The 21,538-nt window shown below is 39.7% G+C and overlaps 1 protein-coding gene across 1 annotated transcript; it reads right to left on the reverse strand.

Annotated features, from left to right (window-relative positions):
• Nucleotides 1-1,168: 1,168 nt before the first annotated feature.
• Nucleotides 1,169-18,719, reverse strand: xpo5 (exportin 5). Its single transcript, XM_008286454.1, has 33 exons — nucleotides 18,513-18,719; nucleotides 17,808-17,929; nucleotides 17,644-17,716; nucleotides 16,549-16,686; nucleotides 16,091-16,273; nucleotides 15,969-15,995; nucleotides 15,665-15,850; nucleotides 14,154-14,230; nucleotides 14,017-14,061; nucleotides 13,838-13,928; nucleotides 13,619-13,702; nucleotides 13,373-13,498; nucleotides 13,195-13,285; nucleotides 12,980-13,108; nucleotides 12,476-12,591; nucleotides 12,213-12,368; nucleotides 11,747-11,788; nucleotides 11,564-11,653; nucleotides 11,230-11,429; nucleotides 11,031-11,136; nucleotides 9,530-9,711; nucleotides 9,333-9,433; nucleotides 9,142-9,238; nucleotides 8,888-9,024; nucleotides 8,630-8,727; nucleotides 8,470-8,516; nucleotides 7,668-7,774; nucleotides 5,417-5,476; nucleotides 5,226-5,320; nucleotides 5,013-5,120; nucleotides 3,997-4,134; nucleotides 3,371-3,535; nucleotides 1,169-3,100 (listed from the first exon to the last, which is right to left on the reverse strand). The coding sequence occupies exons 1-33, from the start codon at nucleotides 18,612-18,614 to the stop codon at nucleotides 2,951-2,953; spliced, it is 3,669 nt and encodes a 1,222-aa protein (XP_008284676.1). The 5' UTR covers nucleotides 18,615-18,719; the 3' UTR covers nucleotides 1,169-2,950.
• Nucleotides 18,720-21,538: the final 2,819 nt, after the last annotated feature.

Raw genomic sequence — 21,538 nt, forward strand, 5'->3', positions numbered from 1 at the left:
AAGGCTGCACGTCCGCCCCCCAGCGGCAGGAGTGTGAACTGCTGCTGGCTGAAACTCACAGGCCAAGATGTTTTAGTCAGTAAGATCCCGAAATTTCTTACTAATGCTGCATTTTTCTCTCTCATTATATATCCATCAAAAGGTGCACTCTTACTCTTGATAAATCAACATGAATACAAATCTGATTCGGAAATGTAAAATATATGGAAATGTATTCACAAAACACATTGGTGTAAAGGCAAACTTAAATAAATGTCTTACCATCATGTTGTCGGTAGGAACATTCTGAACCTTAATAACACATCATTTAAAATAATAACAAATTAATAACAACAACAACAATAACAACAATAACAATAATAATAATAATAATAATAATAATAATAACAACAAAGCATTGGTCTTAAGGATGGAAATATGTTTATCTTGCACTTATGACTGAAAGATAATTGCAAGAAAAATCCATTTTCATATATGACAAGGAACAAGCTACAGTAAAAAAAAATATGTACTTCAATTTAAATATTTTAAAAGTACTGTTTTCAATTCATAACCTACACAGGTCTATATTTACTAGTTCTGAATCATTACAAGTATTACTTCTTACTTTTCTGTTTTAGTCTCATTTAACATATTTTTATTATCAGTAAATTACTTATTATATATTGCGTTTCTATAAGAAACTGCATTCTGTCTCACGTTATCTAATTTGAAATTCCGCGCAATACCAGGCACAAGAATTTTCTTTATTTCTTCCTTCAGGATGGATAAAGTTCTATCTTATCTTATTGTTAATGTAGGTTTGAAAATTCTAACATCCCTTACTAATATACATTATGACAATATGAAGGCTCTATCATTTCTTTTCCCCTCACATTCTGATTTTATGTCAGTATGTGCAGCTATGTCCTGGTGTTGGACCTCTTGCAAAATGTTTAAAATGTGGTGTAAAATATGACAGTAACTTTAAGCAAATATGCCCACATGCAGTCATCAACGAACAAGTCTGAAGATCGTCAGTCAACCAGGTCACTGTGTACTTAATTGCTAAACCTAAAGACACCTTTCAAATTTCAGATTTGTCTCTTACACAATTAATAATCATTTTTCTAACTTCAATTATTTTTCCTCAGCATTCTAAATAAAAAAATCAAAGATTTTAGACAAATTGAAATCATTCTTTTTTATTTAAAAACAAAAATAGAAACCACACTACACTTTTAAAAAGGCTATTTTCTCCTTTGTACAGATACATTTTAGTGTTGAATGAGCATTTTTAAAAATGGCCACATGTGAACAATCATCACAAAGACAGGGAGATAAATTCAACTGGGGAAACAAAAAAAATAAAATCAGGTTTCATAAATGTTTCTATTCCTAGGACCTGTTTTCAGTATCACAGCATCTGATATGCAAACTCGTCTATATGCATTTAAAGGGTGCTCATCCCAAGCCAAAATAACTTCCATCTATTTTGGTCTGAATCTACACAACAAATAGCTGAAAAAACAAATCCCTCTCTGCTATGATAGCTCCATAAGAGCAAAAGTACATCCAAACAAAAATTAGGTTAAAAAAAACAATCCCTTGGACTATGAAGGAATGTAGTGCTGGTTCATCTTTTTTGTCCTCTCGCTGGCAAAATCAGCACAAACACAAAACGACACGTAAAAATAACAAATATCAACAACTGACTAGCTAAAAAACAACTGAAAGACTTGGATTAAGCTACACATTAGTTGTTGAGTTCACCCTTAAATAGTCTTTATTTTATACGCGAATAGATTTCTCAGACCCAGTTGTCTGCTCACAAATCTACACTGAGTGTTTTGGCACAAAATCTGGCTGTATACTTCGTAGTTTGATATGTGCTCTGAATTAAATAAGCAATTCCAAACAGTACTTGGGTCTGGTAGGTTGTGCTGATATGAAGCACCGGCAAAATGCAAGCCATCATTGCTTTAACCGACTGTATAATATCTGCAAAATAGACAGCTGTACAATAATCAGTCACAAAAAACACAATTCAGCTTTTTTTTTCCTGTAGGTTAGGTTTAGATAAAGTAACGTAACCCCGTCATTATTAATGTCACGCCTGAGGTACCGTCAGCACGTCCTTCACGATGTGAAACTCCGTTCAAGCTCGTCCAGTTAAAGGAAATAATAGTAAATAGAGAAATGTGCAGCAGGATTTGTCCTAGATTTTTCTTCTTTTCTTTTCAACGCAGGATATAACAGCCTTGACAGCAGCAGCACGGTCACACAACATATCTGCCAACACTAACCTCTGAAATTATTCTCCTTTTTTTTTCAGTACAAAACGTCTCCACCCCCACAAGCTTCATAATACAAGTTTAGCTTCATAGTACTGCAACAGGCGATCTGCTACACTGGCTTTGCTCATTTGTATATCATTAGATGCCAATTTTCCTGCTGAATATAAAACTGAAGCAAAGTTCTTAGTTTGATTTTGTAATTCCATAAATCTACAGCATGCTTAGAGAGCATGGTGCTGGGCTGTGGCTACAGTCTCTTAAAATGAAAAAGGCACAAAATAACTGAAAAAAAAAAGCTAGAGTTGTTCCACAAAAGGTAGTTTGTTTCTCAATAAATCGGCAGCAGGGCAAACAATGATTATTCTGCCATTTGAAGATTGTCACTTAACACAATCTGACAGAGAGAGAGGGGAAAAAAAGTCCCTTATTAATCTGAAATATTTCCCACAACTTTCCATAGTTTATATACCTATTTATTGGTATGCGCAACGGAATGGAGAAGAAGTGTGTAATAGGATTTATAAAGGTACCTAGTGAAGAAAAGAGAACCTCGTGAGTGTTGACAGATATGTTAGGTAGACTGGGCCAGCTGCAGGACAGAGAGGGAAACCGTGGTTTGTACGCATAATTCCGTCTTCGGTCAGTGTGAAGTCCACTGGAACCGCTGTGTGTTTTCACAGGGCGTCACGCTCAGGGGAGAAGAGAGCTGCCAGGCCCAATGCTTCACCGCTCTGTACTATATCCTTGTCTGGCTTTGGCTTTTTAAAGAGCGAAGGAAGATTCCGGATATGAACCTCCTTCCTGAACTGCTGGCACAGAGCTTTCTGTTGGCAGAGGACAGAGAGAGGAGAGGTTAAACAGAGCTATCCAAGACCTACAAGAAAGAATTTCATTAGATTGTACAGCCCAGTTGAGCTGCTGCACTTCTTTTTTTTTTTTTTTTTTGCTGCCGCGCACAGAAGATTTACAACACAGCCAGAATCACAGTGCTGAGTAATGACTTGCACTATTAGGCCAGTGTCTTTGGTCACTTGTGATGAAGCAGTAGACATACTGGAGAAGCACTGCTCTCTAGTGGCTAAATGTGGCATTACCCCAACAGTTCCTGCGATGAGCTTCTTGAACTGGTCTCTTCTCTTCTTCTCTGCGACCTTCTGGGCGTTGGGGTCCATGAGCCTGTTATCGTACTGGTCCAGAGCGTCCACATTGATGTTCGGGATCTGGGTCATCACTGTCCTCAGCTCGATGTAGCGAGGCCGCTAACAAAGAGGGACAAACGGATGCATGCACAAGCAGAGATTAAAAGTGATGCATTGAGAGTTCAGACTTCATATTTGGGACTATGTTATCCCCTTAAAAGTGAAAATTCTCTCATGAAAGAAATGTTTTTCCCCCCTCATGTCAGTACAATATGACCATAGCAATTTATTCAGAAACTACTTTGATAATCAGTTATTTTTCAATCAAACACCTCAAATCTTGAGCGATCACAGCTTTTCCTGCTTTTCTTTGTTAAAGATGACAGCAAACTCTAAGTTGGCAAAAACATTTTCACCATTTTCTGACATTCTACAGATAAAAGATTTAGAAAAAACCAACAGCCAGATTAATCAGTGATGAAAATAGTTACAGTCCAAGGAGACATCTAAGCTTTTTTCTTCAAATGGACAGACAGAAATAAAAGAGCAGATATGGCAGAGATCCTTCTCATTAGCCTCACCAGGTTCTCATAGATGAGCATGGCCAGCTGGGAGAGGGTGGAGTTACAGACCTCATGCTGCCCGTGAACCTGAAGGCCTCTCAGAACACTGGTATAGAACCACGAGACAGCTTCAGGAAGAAGATTACCTGCTACGACCTGGGGAAAAATAGAGTGGAAGTAGAAGGAAGATTCTTTTACAGCCCTTTTTCAAGTCAAATATTGTATGGATGAGTGTAAACAGTAGGTAAGCTCAGCACAGCAAAGCTACTTTGAAGATGGCTAGAAAGGAATTCATGGTCAGAAAAGTGCCAAAGTCTAAATAAAATTGCATGAGACGAATACACAATGATCAGCCACAACACACTTCTACAACAGAATTAGTCTAACCGAGTGTGATCTCATGAGAGCCACAAATATAAGTGCATTACTTCATGAACTTCCAACAGGACTTAGACAATAAAATTCTCCAACAGCATCCAGAAAATTGGTATTGAAAGTCTGCTTGTTATTTATACTTTCCTAATGTCCAACAAAGTCCATTAAAAGACCAAAAGTAACAACGACACGTACTTGCTATGAATCCAGAGTCTGAAGTAGCTCGGTCCTCTGACTATTGCCCAAAAACAACTTAAAACACATCACTGAGCCACAGCGTTGCTCAACAAAGGCTCCTTCATTACAATGAGCACTTCAGTGTATTTTTAGTCCGTTCCACATACACACCCTGCTGCTGAGCAAGAGCACCAAATCTGAGGCTTAAAGTCGTTCCCAGCAGTTGCAATACTCACTTCTGTTTGAGTAACACTTTCTAAAATCTCCTGTGCTTATCTGGCCCTTGTTTTTTGTCTCAGTTGTAACAAAAGGATTTGGTGTGGAGAGCTAAAAACAGGGTCGAAAAGCGTTGCACTGTTGGTTTTGGTCTTTTCATGGGATTAATGGACATTAACAAAAAACTGAACTGTAGCCAGTCAGTGTGTCATGAAAGTATAAAAAGATCCAGATTTATAATTAACATGTTGCATTCAGAGTGCTACCGGTCGCAGGAGGGTCCAGCAGACAATGGAAGCAGTGCGATGACAGTTGGTGGTGTCCTTCCACGACAGCGAGGTGAAGGACAGGGTCAGCAGGGACATGTAGATGTTCTGGGGGGGGAAAAGAGAGAAGGAAAAAAAAAAGAGTGAAACTTTCAATATTTTATTAAAGCATTTGCCACGCTGTTCCCTGAATGTTGTGTGTCTGAGGCTGACCTCGTGTTTCATCAGGCATTTTCCCAGCTCAGTCAGCTCCTCTGTGGGCTGCGCTGGAGACGCCGTCTGCACAGAATCCATCATCATGTCGTCTTCTGTGAGAGCACATTTCAAGCAACATGTTGAGAATCTTGTCAGACTAAAAACAAAACTTTGTGTGTTGATTAAAGTTTTCCCAATTTGACTCTTACCGTCTACTTCCTCCTTATTTGCTGCAGGTTCAGGCACTTTTCTGGAAATACAGCTCACAGCTAAGAGAGGACGAGGAAAACAAGTATTGTGACTCCATAATAACTCAACTCCCCACCTTACCCCCAGTCTTGGATTAAAGCTGATCAGATAGTTGTGTGCTACATGCTGGAAATCTCACACCTCATTTTTTTCTTTCCAATACAGAAAATCAAACCACCACTACGCAAGTGTATCAGCTACTATTATTTGAGAGTGCACAGTAAAGGTCCCATCCTTTTACTGGTTCCTTTGGCTTTAAAGAAATATATTTTAAAATATCTGAAGAACAATGTGAACAGTGCAAAAGGCAACAAGAAAAAAAAAGTTTTGCATTCTGCTTCAAACTGTGTGCATTCACATAAAAGGACACAATTAACACATGTGACTCTTCTGCACAAATGAAACGATCGTGTGCAGCTGCTTTGGTCAACAGGTTTTTTTAGAATGGAGACCTACGAGTAATATAACATTTTAAGATGGTAAAAAGCGCTGCTACTGTAAATGATGCAAGACAGGAATGCTGGTAGAAAACTGTTAAATGTTCATATATTTATTTTACTGAACAATGCAGCCGCTTATTTCTAACTGAGCAGCACATTAGAGATGTTAAACTTCACACTTCATATATTTAAACATGGTATTGTAGTGAAGTGCATTTAGGTCTAACACTACCCCATAATGCAAGATATCGATAAAATTTTTGGCCAAATCAAAGAAAATTCGATGTTACTGATTTAATATTCTCTGTAATACATACCAGTAGAATAACCCATTTTCTAATCTGTTTTCTATCAGCTGCAGCACCAGCAGTGTAAACGGACTTAGCAGCAAACCGGGGCCAAATTCAAAAACATATTTATGCATTTTTTGCATCACCAACTAAATACATGTCGGCTTCCGTAGCAACGCAATGCAAACAGTTAGTGATACTGTAACTACACGGCTTCATTCAGTGGAATTAGACACATACAGATCAACAGGTTTACAGATATAACATCCCTCCACTGTAAACCTATCACTCAAAGAATCTTCAGTAAACATTGTGAGATGCTTCTTATAGCCAATTCAAATCTGAAACTCTGACCCATGTTAGCTCTGCAGCATAAGTTACCATGGTGATCTAGCAGGTTAAAAGAGAGCCAACGTTGAGAAACTAAAAACTCTGACTTTAGGCTCAACATACCTCACTAATCCACTAATCTTGCTTCACAGCACAGCCCTCTGAACTCTCTGCAGCTGAGTGCAACACTGTAGTGTTCTGTTTGGTTGTTCGCCTTGCGATTGAGGGCTCGTTTCAGAAAATTCGGACCACAAAGTGCAATCCAATCAAATTAATGGCACTTGCACTATTTTCCCTGACCCTCTATTTGGATAAACTCAGGAATGAGGTTGTCAATCACCCAAGACAAATCCTACTGGAAGGAAAACCATTTTATCTACCACAAAATGTAGCGTTCTCAGCTCTATCTAGGAATTATGGCTGATATTTGCACTTTCCAAGTGTGTTCTGAAACCACTTTCAGATTGTATGGCTGGCAGAAACCCAACTTCACCATGTGACTAAAGTGCATTAGCAGGATTAATAGGCCCTGGGCTGCACTTTACCGTGAGTTTAGACAGGGACATTATATTGCAATCATAAAACAACTGTAATTGCAATAAATATAATTCACATTTGCAATAAATCTTATTTTTCATCAGTACGTTTGCTAACAAATGCAAAATGTCTGCGACATAGTGATCAATGCAATGCTGGTTAACTCACTTTTTTCACCCTCAAACCCTCAACTCCATCTTATTTAAAAGTCATCTGTTTACACTGCAGGACACATTCGATAATTACTTTTAGGTAACACATTTTCTTTAAATAATGTGTGCATTTATTTGATGTAGAGACATTATAATGCAGAGAACCGCCACTTAGACCATATGTATTACTTATTTATCATAGCACTAAAGCACTTTGCTCACTCTCTTATATACACACACACTGATGTCTGGTTCGTTTCTGATATGCGTCATGTAACGCAGTCTGTGGTTTTCATGTAATGGTCTTATTTTGGTCTTGGAAGGAGTGCAATTTAAAGCTCTTCTGGCAGCATGTGGTGGCCCATGACCTCACTTAGACTCTGTATGTTTTGTTTTTCCATTATTTTGTCACCCATCTGTACATGTTTGTGACTGCCAGTAACTACAAATACTGATACTTACTGAGAAGATCCAGCACCTCCCTGGTTAGCAGGCGTACTAGCTGCTCCTCCAACATCTCCTGTGTCACCTGGCTCTCCTGAGAGACCACCTCCTCCTCATCCTCACCGCTGAAAAGACAAGTACACAAATCCAATGTATATTTTAAGATGTGGTTCACCTAAAAGTAGAACTGCACACAGAATATTAAACACAGCTTTTAGTGAAATGCATGAATATTGAAAGGAACAGTTGATAATCAGGCTTTTCTTTTGCATTTCGCCTCTGAACCATACAAACCTGCTTATAAGAAAAAAAAGAAAAGACAAACGGTACAGAAACAATAGTCACATTTTCAACTTTCCAGTAGTTCTTGAACTACTCATCTCTGACATGTATTTTCAAAGTCACCCAAATCTAAGCTTACATCTTGATATTTAATTACAATTATTTTGTTTTACACATCTCAACTAAATTCTCAAAAAGTAAATTGTTTGCAGTACCCAGATTCAGTGAAAAAATAAAATAAAATCTACACTCCTCAGCACAACAAAGAAGCCATGACTGACCCAGCTGTGATCGACAGTCATGTGACAATATTCACTGACTGTTCGGATGAACTGCAGGCTGTGTTTATGCAAAAAACGGAATTAGCAGTGTGGAGTTTAGAGGGCTACATCACATTAAAATTACATGCTGTTCTTCATATAAAAGACTGTAGTAATAGTGTGAAAAGCATTTTGTATTTGGGATATTCATTTGTGATTTAAATTACTTGAGTGTTCAATCAATATGATGGCACATACACAAAAACACCACAACTTACTGGATAGATGTTCTCTGGTTGATGACCTGCCACCTGATGTTGAGTCTCTGTAGTAAGAAGCAGAAGCAAGGCCATGACATTCGGCAACAAATACAATCAAGGATGAGAGAATAAAGTGTGGCTAATTTTAAGATTAATGATGTAGAACAGGGGATCTGACCTGCATCATGTAGGCAAACAGAGGGCCCAGCAGAGGGCAGAGTAGACTCTCATAGTACTCCTGAGGACATGACAGCACCAACTGCCTCATAAACAGACGTATGCTTGTCAAGGAAATTCAGTGTTAACATAACACGAATCTAAATGAGTGTAGGAAAAAAGAGCCTTGTACAAAGATGTGCGTCACCAAACTGCTGACTAAGGCATGGCAACGGAAAAAACCTGGTAAATCAAATGAAGCAAAAGCAAATAAGGATATGAATCATCGGGCGAAGTCTGTGGTCAGGCACGTGGTCGAGGGAGACAAAAGCAGAGCCAGCTATTCCTTCAGCCACCCTCTCGATGGTGTAGAATTCCTGCTGCAGGGACAGGCCTGCATTTCCCAAGACCTGGAAGCTACCGCAGTAAAGAGAGCAGAAGTGGAGGTGAGATTTAATCTGCAAAAGCACACGAGGTATAAACGATGGAGGGGAAACGATTGGGGTGGGATAACCGCAACGGCACAGTTCTCACCAGTTGTCATATAACGAGCTGAAAAAACCCTGCATGCGCTCCAGGTTGCTTCTGTACACGGGCGAGACATAAATATCCAGAGAATGCTGAGAGAGACCTGGAGAAAACACATATTGAGAAGGTTTAACCGCAATCTTTTCACATGATGGCTCACTATGGGGCGAACACCACGTGCAGAGAGCTTCTCTTACCAAGAACCACATTCTTCTCTGCATCCATCACCTCGTGGGCTCTGGAGAAGGTCTCACTCAGACGAGACATGTTCTCTGGCATGAACAGACTGTTGTGAGTCCTGCAGAGAGGAGCAAACAGAAGAGACCGGTCACGAATCAGTGTTTTGAATAGAAAAATGGCTGAAACACAGGTTTTTGATGTAAAAAGGGTGTACCTGATCAGAGCCAGTAGATTGGGTAGCAAGACCTGAAACTGAGCAGCGCAGGGGTTTCTGTAGATGGGAGCTCCAGTGGGGGAGTAGCCTGCCACAAAGCCACCAGCCTTGGCTTCCTCAAGGTCTGCAGGCCAGCGTGCCCGCTTCACCACCGCCAACATGGCATACAAACAGAAACACAGCTAGAGGAAGATCAAGAAAGAGAGCAAAACCGTTAAATGAAACATCGTTGTAGTTGACTAAAAGCAGTTTTTATCTTTTGTTGTGGAACGGCTCTGAGGGTTGAAAATGCTGCCTTGGTCATCAGTGCACCACTTTGGTTGAGACCGGAATATCTTAAATATTCAACAGAGTGGCTTGAAAATTCTCAGGTCATGTCAGGAGATAAACATTTCTAATGTGTCCAACACTGTGATTTATGACCAACGACCTGCAAGATAAATGACAATCCCATCAGTCTCAGCTGTATTTTGTGTTTAGTGTTCAGTATCATATTTTAGCATGCTGCCACATTAAACTTAGATGCTGAACATCATACAGCAACGTGTTAGCATGCTAACATTGGAATTCATTTCAAAGTGGTGCAGCATTCATTTACAGCCTCACACAGCTGTTAGAATGGCTGGCTGGCTTAGAATTAGCCCCCCTGTATCTTGCAGTGTTGGAGCATTCTGTCAATATTGTATTTTTTGCCACCTTATTTGCATACAGTTGCCATTTAGAGTGAAAAAGGCATTAAATTCAAAGAGTGAAACGAGCAAGTCTACATTGCTCTTATGTTGTCTATTGCCTTCTTATACACAGTGAAGCTGGGCTCACACAACAGGAGATTAAATGGATTCCGAAATCACATTGCATCATACACATCAGGAGAAACTTCTCACATATTCTTCTCTTCAATCTCAGCCATATGCACACTACAAGATTTGAAAATAATGATGCATCACACACTACAGGATATTATCATGCCAAAGGGGAGCACTCGGGGAGCAGTGCACCACCTCACATGATCTATGTGGAAGCAAAAAAAAGAAAGAAGACTGTGGTGAAACAATTTGGTGTAACACTAATACTAATTTGCAGTGAAAGAACCAACAAAAGCAGAAGCCTAAACAAGTCTGGACGAGCAAATGGTTGGAATGTCAACATGGTTTGTCTATTCTGCAGTGAGAACCTGAGCTGAGATTTTAAGTATCACTTTTAATATCTGTAGTTAATGTTAGCCTCAAGGGCTAGAATGTCTAGCATTGCTTGGCAACAGTGTCTGCTGCTCCTGGCGCTTCTGAGATAATCTGACCCACCCTGATTTTAACTCATACATAAAAACATGGCCCCCAGTGAGTCTGAGGTTAGATCTGTAAACACCTCACATTACCAAACAATCTAGGACAAACATCAGATTTCTCTTCAGATTGTTAGTATAAGTGAAACAGGAAAAAATCACAACAAACTCCTGTTTTATGAGCCAAGCCAAAAAGCAGGTTTACATCTACATACTTACTCTCCCCCTGTTAAGGCCTGCAGTATCTGTGTCATTACTCTGCGACTCTGTGACCACCTGATCAGCTCCAACAAAGGCCAGGAAGGTGACAGTATCCCATAGCACACTAAAACACAAAGAAGAGAAAAGACAAATATTTGTCATGACGTTAAAACTTATCATGTACAATGTGTGGGAAATAGAAAGTATTCGAACGCACTGCCTCATGTCGTCTGAAGTCCAATCGGCAACTACTGAGGCCATCAGTTCATCTAGGAAAGCCTTCTGTTTTGCAAAGTCTTTGAACTGGTTACTGATGAGCACCAGAGCTTCCATCAGCGAACACTTCTCCATGTGAGTCAGCGAGGCGTCGCTTGAAAACAGCTTCTTCACGTGGTTGTAAAACATGTCAAAACAAGGCTGCGGAAGAAAAAAATACACAAAAGTCAAAAAATGTACTCGTGGTTTTTCATCAGCATGGTGTACTCCAGGTACAAGCTTTTTCACATCTCTGTAATGTTGTTTTAGTGTAACTGGAATAAAACGAATATTACCAAGATGAACTGTGGATAATCCCGACAAATTTTTATGATGGAAGAAGAGGCGTGCCTCCTCACGTTCTTCACAGCTCGAGTCCGAGGTGCCTGAAGACATCAGATAGAGAATACTTTTATTTGATCTTGGATTTAAAGAATAAGGGTGAAATGCCAATATTTGGTTATGTGAACTCAACTTACCTTGTTTTCAAGAGCAACCTCAAATGTGATGGCGTTAAACAGCTGCAGAGAGAAACAACAACCATTTGAAGGTCACTGTTACTCAAAAGTTATTAAAAGAAGCGTTCTGAAAAGCATTTGAATATGTGCTGCATAGGCACAGCAACTTTAAAAACAAGCAAATTATGTGACAAGGCAAATGTAAAAAAAACTGCCTTTAGAAAAAACTAACATTGTTTCCCTATCATCTGAACTATAATGCTAAATATTACCACCATCCAACACACTAATAAACAAATCCAAGAGAAGTATGCACACAAAATCTGCACACAAACGTCTTCAAATAAACTAAATCTTAACATCTCAACATCATGAAACTATTTTGCAATCATATTATGTATTTCCCATGTGAGTAGCTAGTAACAAAAATACATGTACGGTAGACATAGCTAAATATAATTTAGTAATTAATAACAACTCAGCTGACCTTGTAGAGAACCTGCGGTACGAAGTGTGGTCTGTGTATGACAAATGGGAAGAGGGCCGAGACGTTAGTCAGCACACAGGACAAGATGAGCGGATCTTTGGTGTCGTAGTTCAACACGGCCTGCAGCAGCTCCATGCTCTGATCTATGGGCAACTTCTGCACAGTTTGAAGAAGAAAGAGGTAAGCTTCCACATAAGTAAAACTACAATCATGGTTTTCTTACACAGCATTTTTGCTCTGTAACTAAAAATTGAATTCATTACCTCCTCTTCTAGACATTTGAACATCTGTGAGACTACACACTCCATAAAGACAGTCATTGCGTCCCACTGGACCACTGATGGAGACAGGAGGGAACACAGGCCCTCTGCAATTTTAGCTAGACAGGAGGAAAATGACAAGTAAAGTTCACTCAGTGCATAAAAAAACTCATGGTCATCAACTTAGAAATGAAACTTTAGATTTTATCCTTCAAGCAAACTGTCAGAAAGGTTCAAGAACATTTAGTTATGCAGACCTTTTCTTATGACATTATCAAGAGGAGTCTCGAGTTATACCCTAATGGGCTGCAGAGCTCTCTCTAATAAATATCACCAATTGAGACTCTTTCCAAGTCTAAATTACTTCCATATTACCACAGATTTTAAATGTTAAATTAATCAAATCCACCACGAATGTGCATAAACCATAACACATCTGGAAAGACTTATCAATGTCCCACTCCGACACTGTGTCAGCATGTCAAGATTGTAAGAACAAACACTCACATGTGATGTCTCCGGTGTCAATCGGGCAGGAGATCTGATACTGTAACCATTCTGCTGCTATCTGGAAAGCGTTTAAAGGAACAATGCGACACGCGCTCCTCAAAACCTCTCCCTGCTGCGCTCGAAAAGCTGCAAAGCATGAAAACGCATCATTAAAAATGCAATAAAATACAACTGATCATTAACTGAAGTAAAAACGAATGCACGACACTTACAATTAAAGAAAGAGTTGAAGTCCTCGTCGCTGTCGAAGTCCACGCGGGAGTACTCGCAACTCGGGTTGTTGTCTCGAGATGGAAACCCACCCTGGAGAGACAAACACCAAACATTTAGTGGCACCCTGTTTGTTTTCCATTCACGGTGCGAATGATGTCACTGACGCCAACGTCTCACCTTGACTAGGTTGGTCATAGATGCTCTGAGGTATTTGGTGGCCATCTCCACAACAACCGCGTCCTTTGACAGAGTCTCGTGTCTGAACAAAGCCCCCCATGTCGGCAGAGTGGTTGACTTTAAAAACTGCAGGAAATAGGGGAAAAATTAGAAAAGGTGGATTCTATTCCCTCCGACGCAGTCTTTCACAAAGGGATTTAGAGGAGAAAGCTTGAAGTTAAAAAAAGAAAAATACTTTCATCTCACCTGACTGGAATGTGTAGTGAAGGCTAAAACGGCTTCCATGTACTTGCTGAGATTTGCAGGTACTTCAACCTCTACATCTGAACCCTGTAGAGAGAACACAACATCTCCTTAATCCAAAAGACAAAGGCTAAACTGCTAAACAACGCTTCTTTGATATTCACATAGTATGAGTATGTGAACCAAACCCCATTAAAAGTCAATGTAAAGTCATGTGCTCACCACTAATGAGCAGAGCTGGCCTCCCAGAGCACACAGGACCTGACAGAGTCTCTTCAGGAAGATGTACCGCCGCTCCACCACCTCCACTGCTCTGAAGGTACACACAGTAAGTCTCTTGTGCTGAATAAACTTGCATGTGTTTTGAGTTCCACAGAGAACACATATGTCACATGACTTACCGTGATTCAGGGGATTTCTTACATATCGCCAGTCCATCTGCTGACCTTCAACCAGACACAAAAAACAATAAATAGAAGCAAAAATCACAAGTTGAAGTCTGCACAGAAGAATGATGGAGAGAAGCAGCTGTACTCACTGTGCTGCAGACAGGATGTAGTGGATGGCCACATCATCAAACAGCAGCATGAACGGCTTCCTTTCCTCCAGCTTGCCCTGCGGCAGAATGAAATGACACGTTACATCGCAAATGGGCTGTGTTTGTTAGTTTCATGTTGGTTATTTGTCAACTTACAAAGACTTTCCTAAATTGAATCTGATAAAACTGTAGCATTACTCATCTCAGCACATGAACTGAAGAATCCCAGTTATGACCAAGCTTTTGTGGTATCCTGTTTTTATGTTTACACATGTAAACATCTTATCCTTCAGAAACCTGAATTAAGCCCTTTTCCTGGTTTTGTAAAACCCGATTATGCTAGCTGGAGTACTCAGAAGCAATACAGCATATTGCTAAATGTACACACGTCCTGGTTTATAAGTGCTGCTGCCTTCCACTTGTGCTGGTGCAGCTTTAGCCTAGTGATGTAAAAAGAAACACAAACTATCTGCATGGATTCTTGCCCACAACTGCCTAGTTTGTACAACTCTACTGCCACTTTATTGGTAACTGTCAGCTTTGTCACACAACTGGTAAAGATGCCCTACTGTCATAGAAATGTTGTTGGCACTTGGGGTCATTGAACTCCATCACTATGTCCCTGTCCTACCAGTTACATCTGTGTACTTTCATCCATCACTGCCTTGTCCTACACAGTAGTGGCAGCGACAGCCTGGCAGCCTGACACCAGTCAACATGGAGGACATGTTTAACCTTTCCTGTCACTCTGGTCTTTCTTTGCTGGCAATAAGGTGGCTCCACAATGCAAGGTTGGCCTTTAACAGTGTTAAACCTGCTGCAAAACTCATTTTAAATAGCTTCAGACAGATTAATTTGAAGTAACAATTACAGGAACTCTAGATTTAATTTCCAGTTTGTGTTGTAAACATCACAGGCGCCAGTGCAATTGGCACACAGTAATCAGTAACCAGCATATGAATAGACAGATTTTTCTGTGCTCCATAGAAACACAATATCCTGAATATATTCAAAACTGGGATAAGCCCTATAACAAGGATGCTGTAGTGCATGTAAACACAATAGAAAGACACACAAGAAATTCTACCAAGACTGCATAATCTGCTAAATGAAGTGAATAACTTATTTTATTACTGAAATATCTCCAGCTGTATCAGAATCAAGTATGCTGATTGGCTGATAGAGCATTTAATTTTGTGGAGATAACCTAATCCTCTCTGAAGCTTTTAGTAACTGTCCAAGGACGAATGGCAAGATCGGTAAGATTTCAGAGAAAATGACATTTTCTTTAACACCTCTTAACTCAGAAGAAATGAGCTAAATAAGCGGGTTATAAATAGCCCCATGGTAGCGCTCTTAATCTGATTCAGTTTAGAGCTGCACCATGTTTTTTTTCCCCTTGATCCGACTCTAACAAAGTACGGTAAAATCTGGTATGATATTTTTAAGATACCACACTGTGATAATTATTTGTCACACAGAGATAAACATGTGTTCTCCCCGCAACTCACCTTGCGGCTCATAGCAATGAGGAGACATTCTACTGCCTCCAGCTGCAGCTCCGGTTCACTCAGCAGCAGACACAACATCTCCAGCAGATGGCAGTTTCTGAAGGTAATGTGCACCAGGGACACCCAGTCGATGTAGCCTGCGAGTGTATTCAGCGTAGCCACAGCGACTCGACAGTGAGCTCTGGCCTGTGTGTGGAAAATTGAGGGACAAAAAAAAAGGAGGGGAGAGAGCAAACAGTGACCCCAGAGCAATCAGAGTAAGAAGGTTCATTTTAGAAAAGAGATGCAGTGATGTTGTCCTCACCTGAAGTTCATGTCCAGGTAACTCTTTCTAGTTTAAAAAAAATAAATAAATAAATAATCAGAACACTGTTGAGGTCACTTTATTGTCACATTTCTATTTTTAGTATCACAACAATAACTGACCTGTTTGCGATAGTCTTCAATATTAATATGCAGAATGGCTATCATGAAACTGAATATATTTTCCATCTTTTGGGTGAGTGTCTGCTGGATGTCTCTGCGTCGCTGGGGGGGCAGTGTCTGGAAGGTTATCACATCTTCCGCCAGCCTCAGAAGGATCAACATGACCAGCTCTGTTTGTGCCTCCTATGATGGGCACACAGTCCAAGTTATTAACTTACAATCAACTAGTCTACAACAACAGCTTAACAATAATGACATTGTTTACATCCCTAGGTGATGATATCTACAAGTGACCAACTTTCCATGATAAGGTCATATGAAAATGAATATGACTAACACTCAACTGGTACATATTTGCATGTGAGTTATTATATAATCCTATTCAAAGTGATTCCGAGCTGCTGGAGAAGGAAACAAGTGATACGCAGATATGAGGCGCCATACATGTAACTACTCACCCCTTGGCTAGTGAGAGCTTCCATCTCTGTCAGCATGTTGGGCCAATTTTGAGGCCATTCTCTCTTTATCATTTCCACAATGATTCGTGACAGGGCGTCTTTGACGTGGCTCTCCTCCTCCAGGATGGTACGAGTACCCTGAAAAGACCCAATAACATAAATATATGTCTACAAATGGGTCTTTAAAGGTCCCACATTGTGTCCCTTTTCAGCAAATGAATGAAAAGTATCATGTCTCCAGAATGTATCTTTCAATTTTCAGCTCAAAATTCAGCAAAGATGGTTCATTTCCCCATGACTGTATAACCCCTGATTTTATCCCTGTTCTAAGCAACACAGCTGCCTGCACAGCAGCCACCAAAGATGTGAGACCAAGACTGTCTATCACTTCTACCTTTCAGTGGTGATTTTACGTGGAAATATCACTGACTTTGATGCAGAGCTGCTGTTTTAAACTCATGAGTATGATGAGTTTGTCAAACACTGTGGTGATAAAATCAGTATTTTAGTTTTGCAGAGCAGCAACTGGGGAAATGGTTCTAAAGTGACAGATAACATGAAGTCTAAATGGGCTCTATTTCAGTCAGTATTTTATATTCATTTTGCTGTCTGACAATATCAGTCTGGGCTGAGGCGACCATCAGAACTAATGACAACGTTAGCCGCATTAGCCATGCAACGCACTAAGGATTCTTCTGTGGTTGCTGTGACATTGCCATCGACACATTTGTAGGCAACAATAGAACATCTGGTGCAGGTAAGCAAACCTGGTGGACTGTGAGGTAAGAGCTCTTTCAGAATGGTTCACCTTGCAAGCAGCGGTGAGACAGTGAGGGGACGGGATTATGCAAAGTCTGAGCTTTATGACTATTGGTTCCTCAGCTGGTACATTGCATTTCACTAAAACTTTAACTGGCTCTCACTGTTGAGGTGCTTAAGGAACAGCAGAAGTCTTCCTAACTTAACAGCTTCAGTTTACACCACCAAGTTTATAACAAAACAAAACTTTATTTTCACCATATGGGGCATTTAGGTTCCAATAGAACCATAAGACAGATGGTTATGCTGTTAGCAGCCTATGACTGTAACACTTACATTTGATAGCAGCTGCATGGCACACTCCTTCAGCTGGACTTTCTCTTGCTGCTGCATGTTGTTCCATCGGAACCTACAACAAAGATATGTTTCATGTCACATTTGGAGCTTTTATTACATTATATTTTGTAATATTTGATCCATGTTTGTCTCGTTCCACTCACTTGATGACATGCTCCAGGATTTGCAAACCAAAGTGTCTCACTACAGCAGGCTGGGCTTTGTCAGCTAATTGTAAGCCACATGGGACACAGAGGGAGCTTGTCTCTTTAAACTCTTCACAGAACTGTCATGGATGAAATAGAAAAGAAAAAAATCACTTCTTTTATAAACAACTCGCTTACCTAAACGGAACACAGTTATAAAATGATGGTCAAATTCAGCTAATATTGTCATGCAATGTGTCAAACAGGCACAGCTAACTCATAAACATTATAATAAATACCCGAATAGCATAAAGCTAACCTGCCAACTAGCCTTTCCATTGAAAGGTACTGTTGCCTTTAGCAACATAACAACGGCGTTGTTGGCGTTAATAAACCGACATGTATTCAACAACCCTCCGCAGTTTGTCAGTATTAAACCAGATGTTAGCATTTGTATGAATGGATGAGTCGACAGTGGCTGTGGTGATTATCATGACATACCGGCTAACTCGCAAACCATATGGCCATCATCACTGCAAATGAAGCTAATGTTAACTAACGTTAGCGAAGAGTGTGGCCATTCCTGTGCTAAGACACTTCTGATAAACACTGACAGTTTATTCAGCGACAACAGCCACGTTATTGTTATAAATTTACCACAGCACCTTCACATGACAAGCTCAGCTAACTAGCAGCTAGCTAGCAACCCCATAACGATGCTACCTTTAGGGCCTCCAGTCGGTAAATTTGGCTTGTTTCTGCGTCCATCATCACATTCACAGCTTTTATAAGCTGCTCACACATGGCAGCCACCTGCTCAGCCATGGCTCCAGGTAGCGTCTCTCTGTGGACACGAAAGAGAGTAACTCCCTTATGCAAAACACCTGCACTGCTGAGAGCTGCGGACGCGCAGGGAGGAACCAACGTGCACAAGGTAATGTGGTGGTGGTGCTTCTGCTACTGCAAGCGGGTTTGAACCTTTGACTCGCCGTTGAAATGGAATTCTGGGAGTTGTAGTCGAAACCAAGGTTTTTAAAGATCGTCTATATAGTGGAAGAGAAAGCGCTTCTGAGTTGAAAAAAACGTCTAGCCTGAGAATCCCCAAGGTATCTGTGATGGTATACTGTAAAATAAAATGTTATCTGAATAGATGGATGATAAATCTCTACACAAAATAGAAATACAATTCTATTATAGATCTGTTTTTAACATTTCTTGTTTTTCCTGGTGACTATAATTGTCAATACAGTAATGTCGTCACCACCCAGCAAATCCAATTATTTATCTATTTATTATCTATTATGCTGTATAGTTTACTCAGTTTTTTTCATATGACAATTTATTTTATCATGGTTAATTTACGTATTTACTGATGAATGCTTGGATTCATAACAGAATAATGTCATTGCTCATTAGTAAGCAGTTGCTTTATTGAACTGCACTTATTCCAGTCTGGAAAAAGTCAGACGTAAAATTTATTCAATCTTTACAAGATGTGGTTTGACATTTCCCATGCAAACTATTTACAAAATCCAGCCAGTCTTATCTGATTGCCAGAGATCTTAAAGAAATGTCAGTTATGTGGTAGGAGTTGATGTAAGCTTCTTTAAGTTATCAAAAACTATCCTATTTTTCAGTCAAAATTATGACTTGTTAAACTATTTTAAAACACTAACAGTTATGGACAGATCAAACAATTTTGTAGGATCCTACTCTTAATTTTTAAAAATTGGTCAGATAACTTGATATAGTATATAATGCTATAAGTTAATAATCTTAATATTTTAAATAGTCAGATAAATTTGTATAATAAACATTACTGTAGGGTTTTAACCTTAATAAAATTGTTAGGTAAGTTTGTGTGATAAATACTGTTGTAGGGTAGTTACTTAATATGCAAATTTATTATGTAAATTATGCACATTTGTAACATTAACCTTATTTCTCTGTAAGAAAGTGCTTTGGGTCAACATCTGTTGTTTCAAGTGTACTATATAAAAAACAAGACTTGCATAAGCTGCTAGGAAAAACTAAAAAAATGAGCTGGTGGCCTTAAGGACCCCATTAACCCTCTATTCGTCCAACTCCGTCAGCCCCTTTGTCATTTGATTATAGGCAAAATAATTGAAAATATGGAACATTTAAAGCCAAACTGAAATTCAGTCGTGACTCGATAATCCGACACTAAATGTAAAACCTTATGTGGGATAGCAATTTTCAAGATGGAGGTCGAGACACAAGGAGGGCTTGATGCTTTAAGGGTAATTTGTTGTTAAGGTTTATTTTTATATAGTTGTTATGATAACTAGTAGGGCTGGTCCAAATAGCACTTTCTGGTCTCTGGACATTCAGGCCTAATTAATGATGAATATCAGAATATTCGGCGCGGTCAGGGGCGGCCACTTCTACCCCGGGGGTGCGCTCCTACGGGGTGGAAGTGGCCGGAATGCACAGGCAGTACTTGCCTGCTGATGCCAGTTTAGCCAGCGGTCACACTTCTGTTTCTACCATCGGTGGTGGCGGCAGCGCAGCAGCATCACTCTCCCGCCGCCGCCACCATTTGAACGTTCGCGGCGTGTGACGTCATCATGTTCTCTTCTGCGCATGCGGGACACTTCTGGGTCCGGAAGTTCACACAGCAGCTAGAATAGAATAGAATAGAATAGAATAGAATAGAATAGAATAATTAGAATAAAACTTTATTGATCCCCTTGGTGGAAACCTCAGGGAAATTGCTGCAAGTCGCATACAAGTCGCATTTAATTGGAAATGTGAACAAACTGGCAAAAAATAAATCTCATTTCACAAAAAAACAGAATTGAGCATTAAGTTCTGCAGTCTGAACGTAGCCAATCTGCCGGATTGTTAAGTCAGATAATACGCCGTTATCCTTATTTGTGACATAAAAGTTGGAATCCAAGGCTGTCGGTATGTTAAGGCTATTTTTCATGGGTTCCGTTCGTTTTTCCTAAAAACCTGTCGGATAGCAAGGTTTTCGGTTTGCTAAGGGTTGGATTATCGAGTCACCACTGTACTAAAAAATGGCATTAAGACTGGGAAACAAATAGAACCCATTGTAAGGCCCTTGTCATGTCAAGTTGAAATGGTAAAAGTTTAATAGTGCATAAAGATTTTCTTCTTTTTTTTGCAGCAGACATAATGACTTGATATAGCAGCAAAAGCTCAAGCATTACTAATAACATTATTAATGAATCTGTTGTATTCAAGTATTGCCATGAGAATGACAGTAAGCCTACATGCACAGTCATAGATTATCTGAATTCAGGAACGATGAATTTGATCTTTTACAGCCATTTAGAGTAGGGCTGGTGCCTTAAGTTTAGTTGCTAACTTGGTGACTAATCCTAATTCAAACAGAGATATCAGAAGTTAAAGGACAGGTTTGCATATTTTCAAACCTGTTCTTAAAACAGAATCAATATGATCCTTCTGTTGTGTTTAGCAAGTAAAAACGAATCCATGAAGCACAAAGGGAGAATACAATACAGAAGGTTTCTAAGAACTTTTCCAGCTTTAAACAGGTGAGGACTATGACTTGTGTCCTCCATCTGTTACAATGAAAATGTTTTAGACGGGAATATCTACAATGAGCATATCTACACTGACATGCAAATATTGTATTAAGATACACTCAACAAATGTATCAAGCAATTGCAGGAAGTGCATGTAGTGATTGTAGATTTGGCAACCCATTCAAAAAATAAAGGAGGTAACTCTGTCAAAGATCC

Source organism: Stegastes partitus, unplaced genomic scaffold (assembly GCF_000690725.1).
Source record: "Stegastes partitus isolate 25-593 unplaced genomic scaffold, Stegastes_partitus-1.0.2 Scaffold455, whole genome shotgun sequence".
Lineage (NCBI taxonomy): Eukaryota > Metazoa > Chordata > Actinopteri > Pomacentridae > Stegastes > Stegastes partitus.

Coding starts and splice junctions, on each gene's coding strand:
- xpo5 (XM_008286454.1), bottom strand. CDS start 18,614: ATGGCTGAGCAGGTGGCTGCCATGTGTGAGCAGCTTATAAAAGCTGTG. Junction 15,996..16,090: donor TTGAAGACTATCGCAAACAG/GTCAGTTATTGT, acceptor TTTTTAAACTAG/AAAGAGTTACCTGGACATGA. Junction 12,592..12,979: donor TGACACCGGAGACATCACAT/GTGAGTGTTTGT, acceptor CCTCCTGTCTAG/CTAAAATTGCAGAGGGCCTG.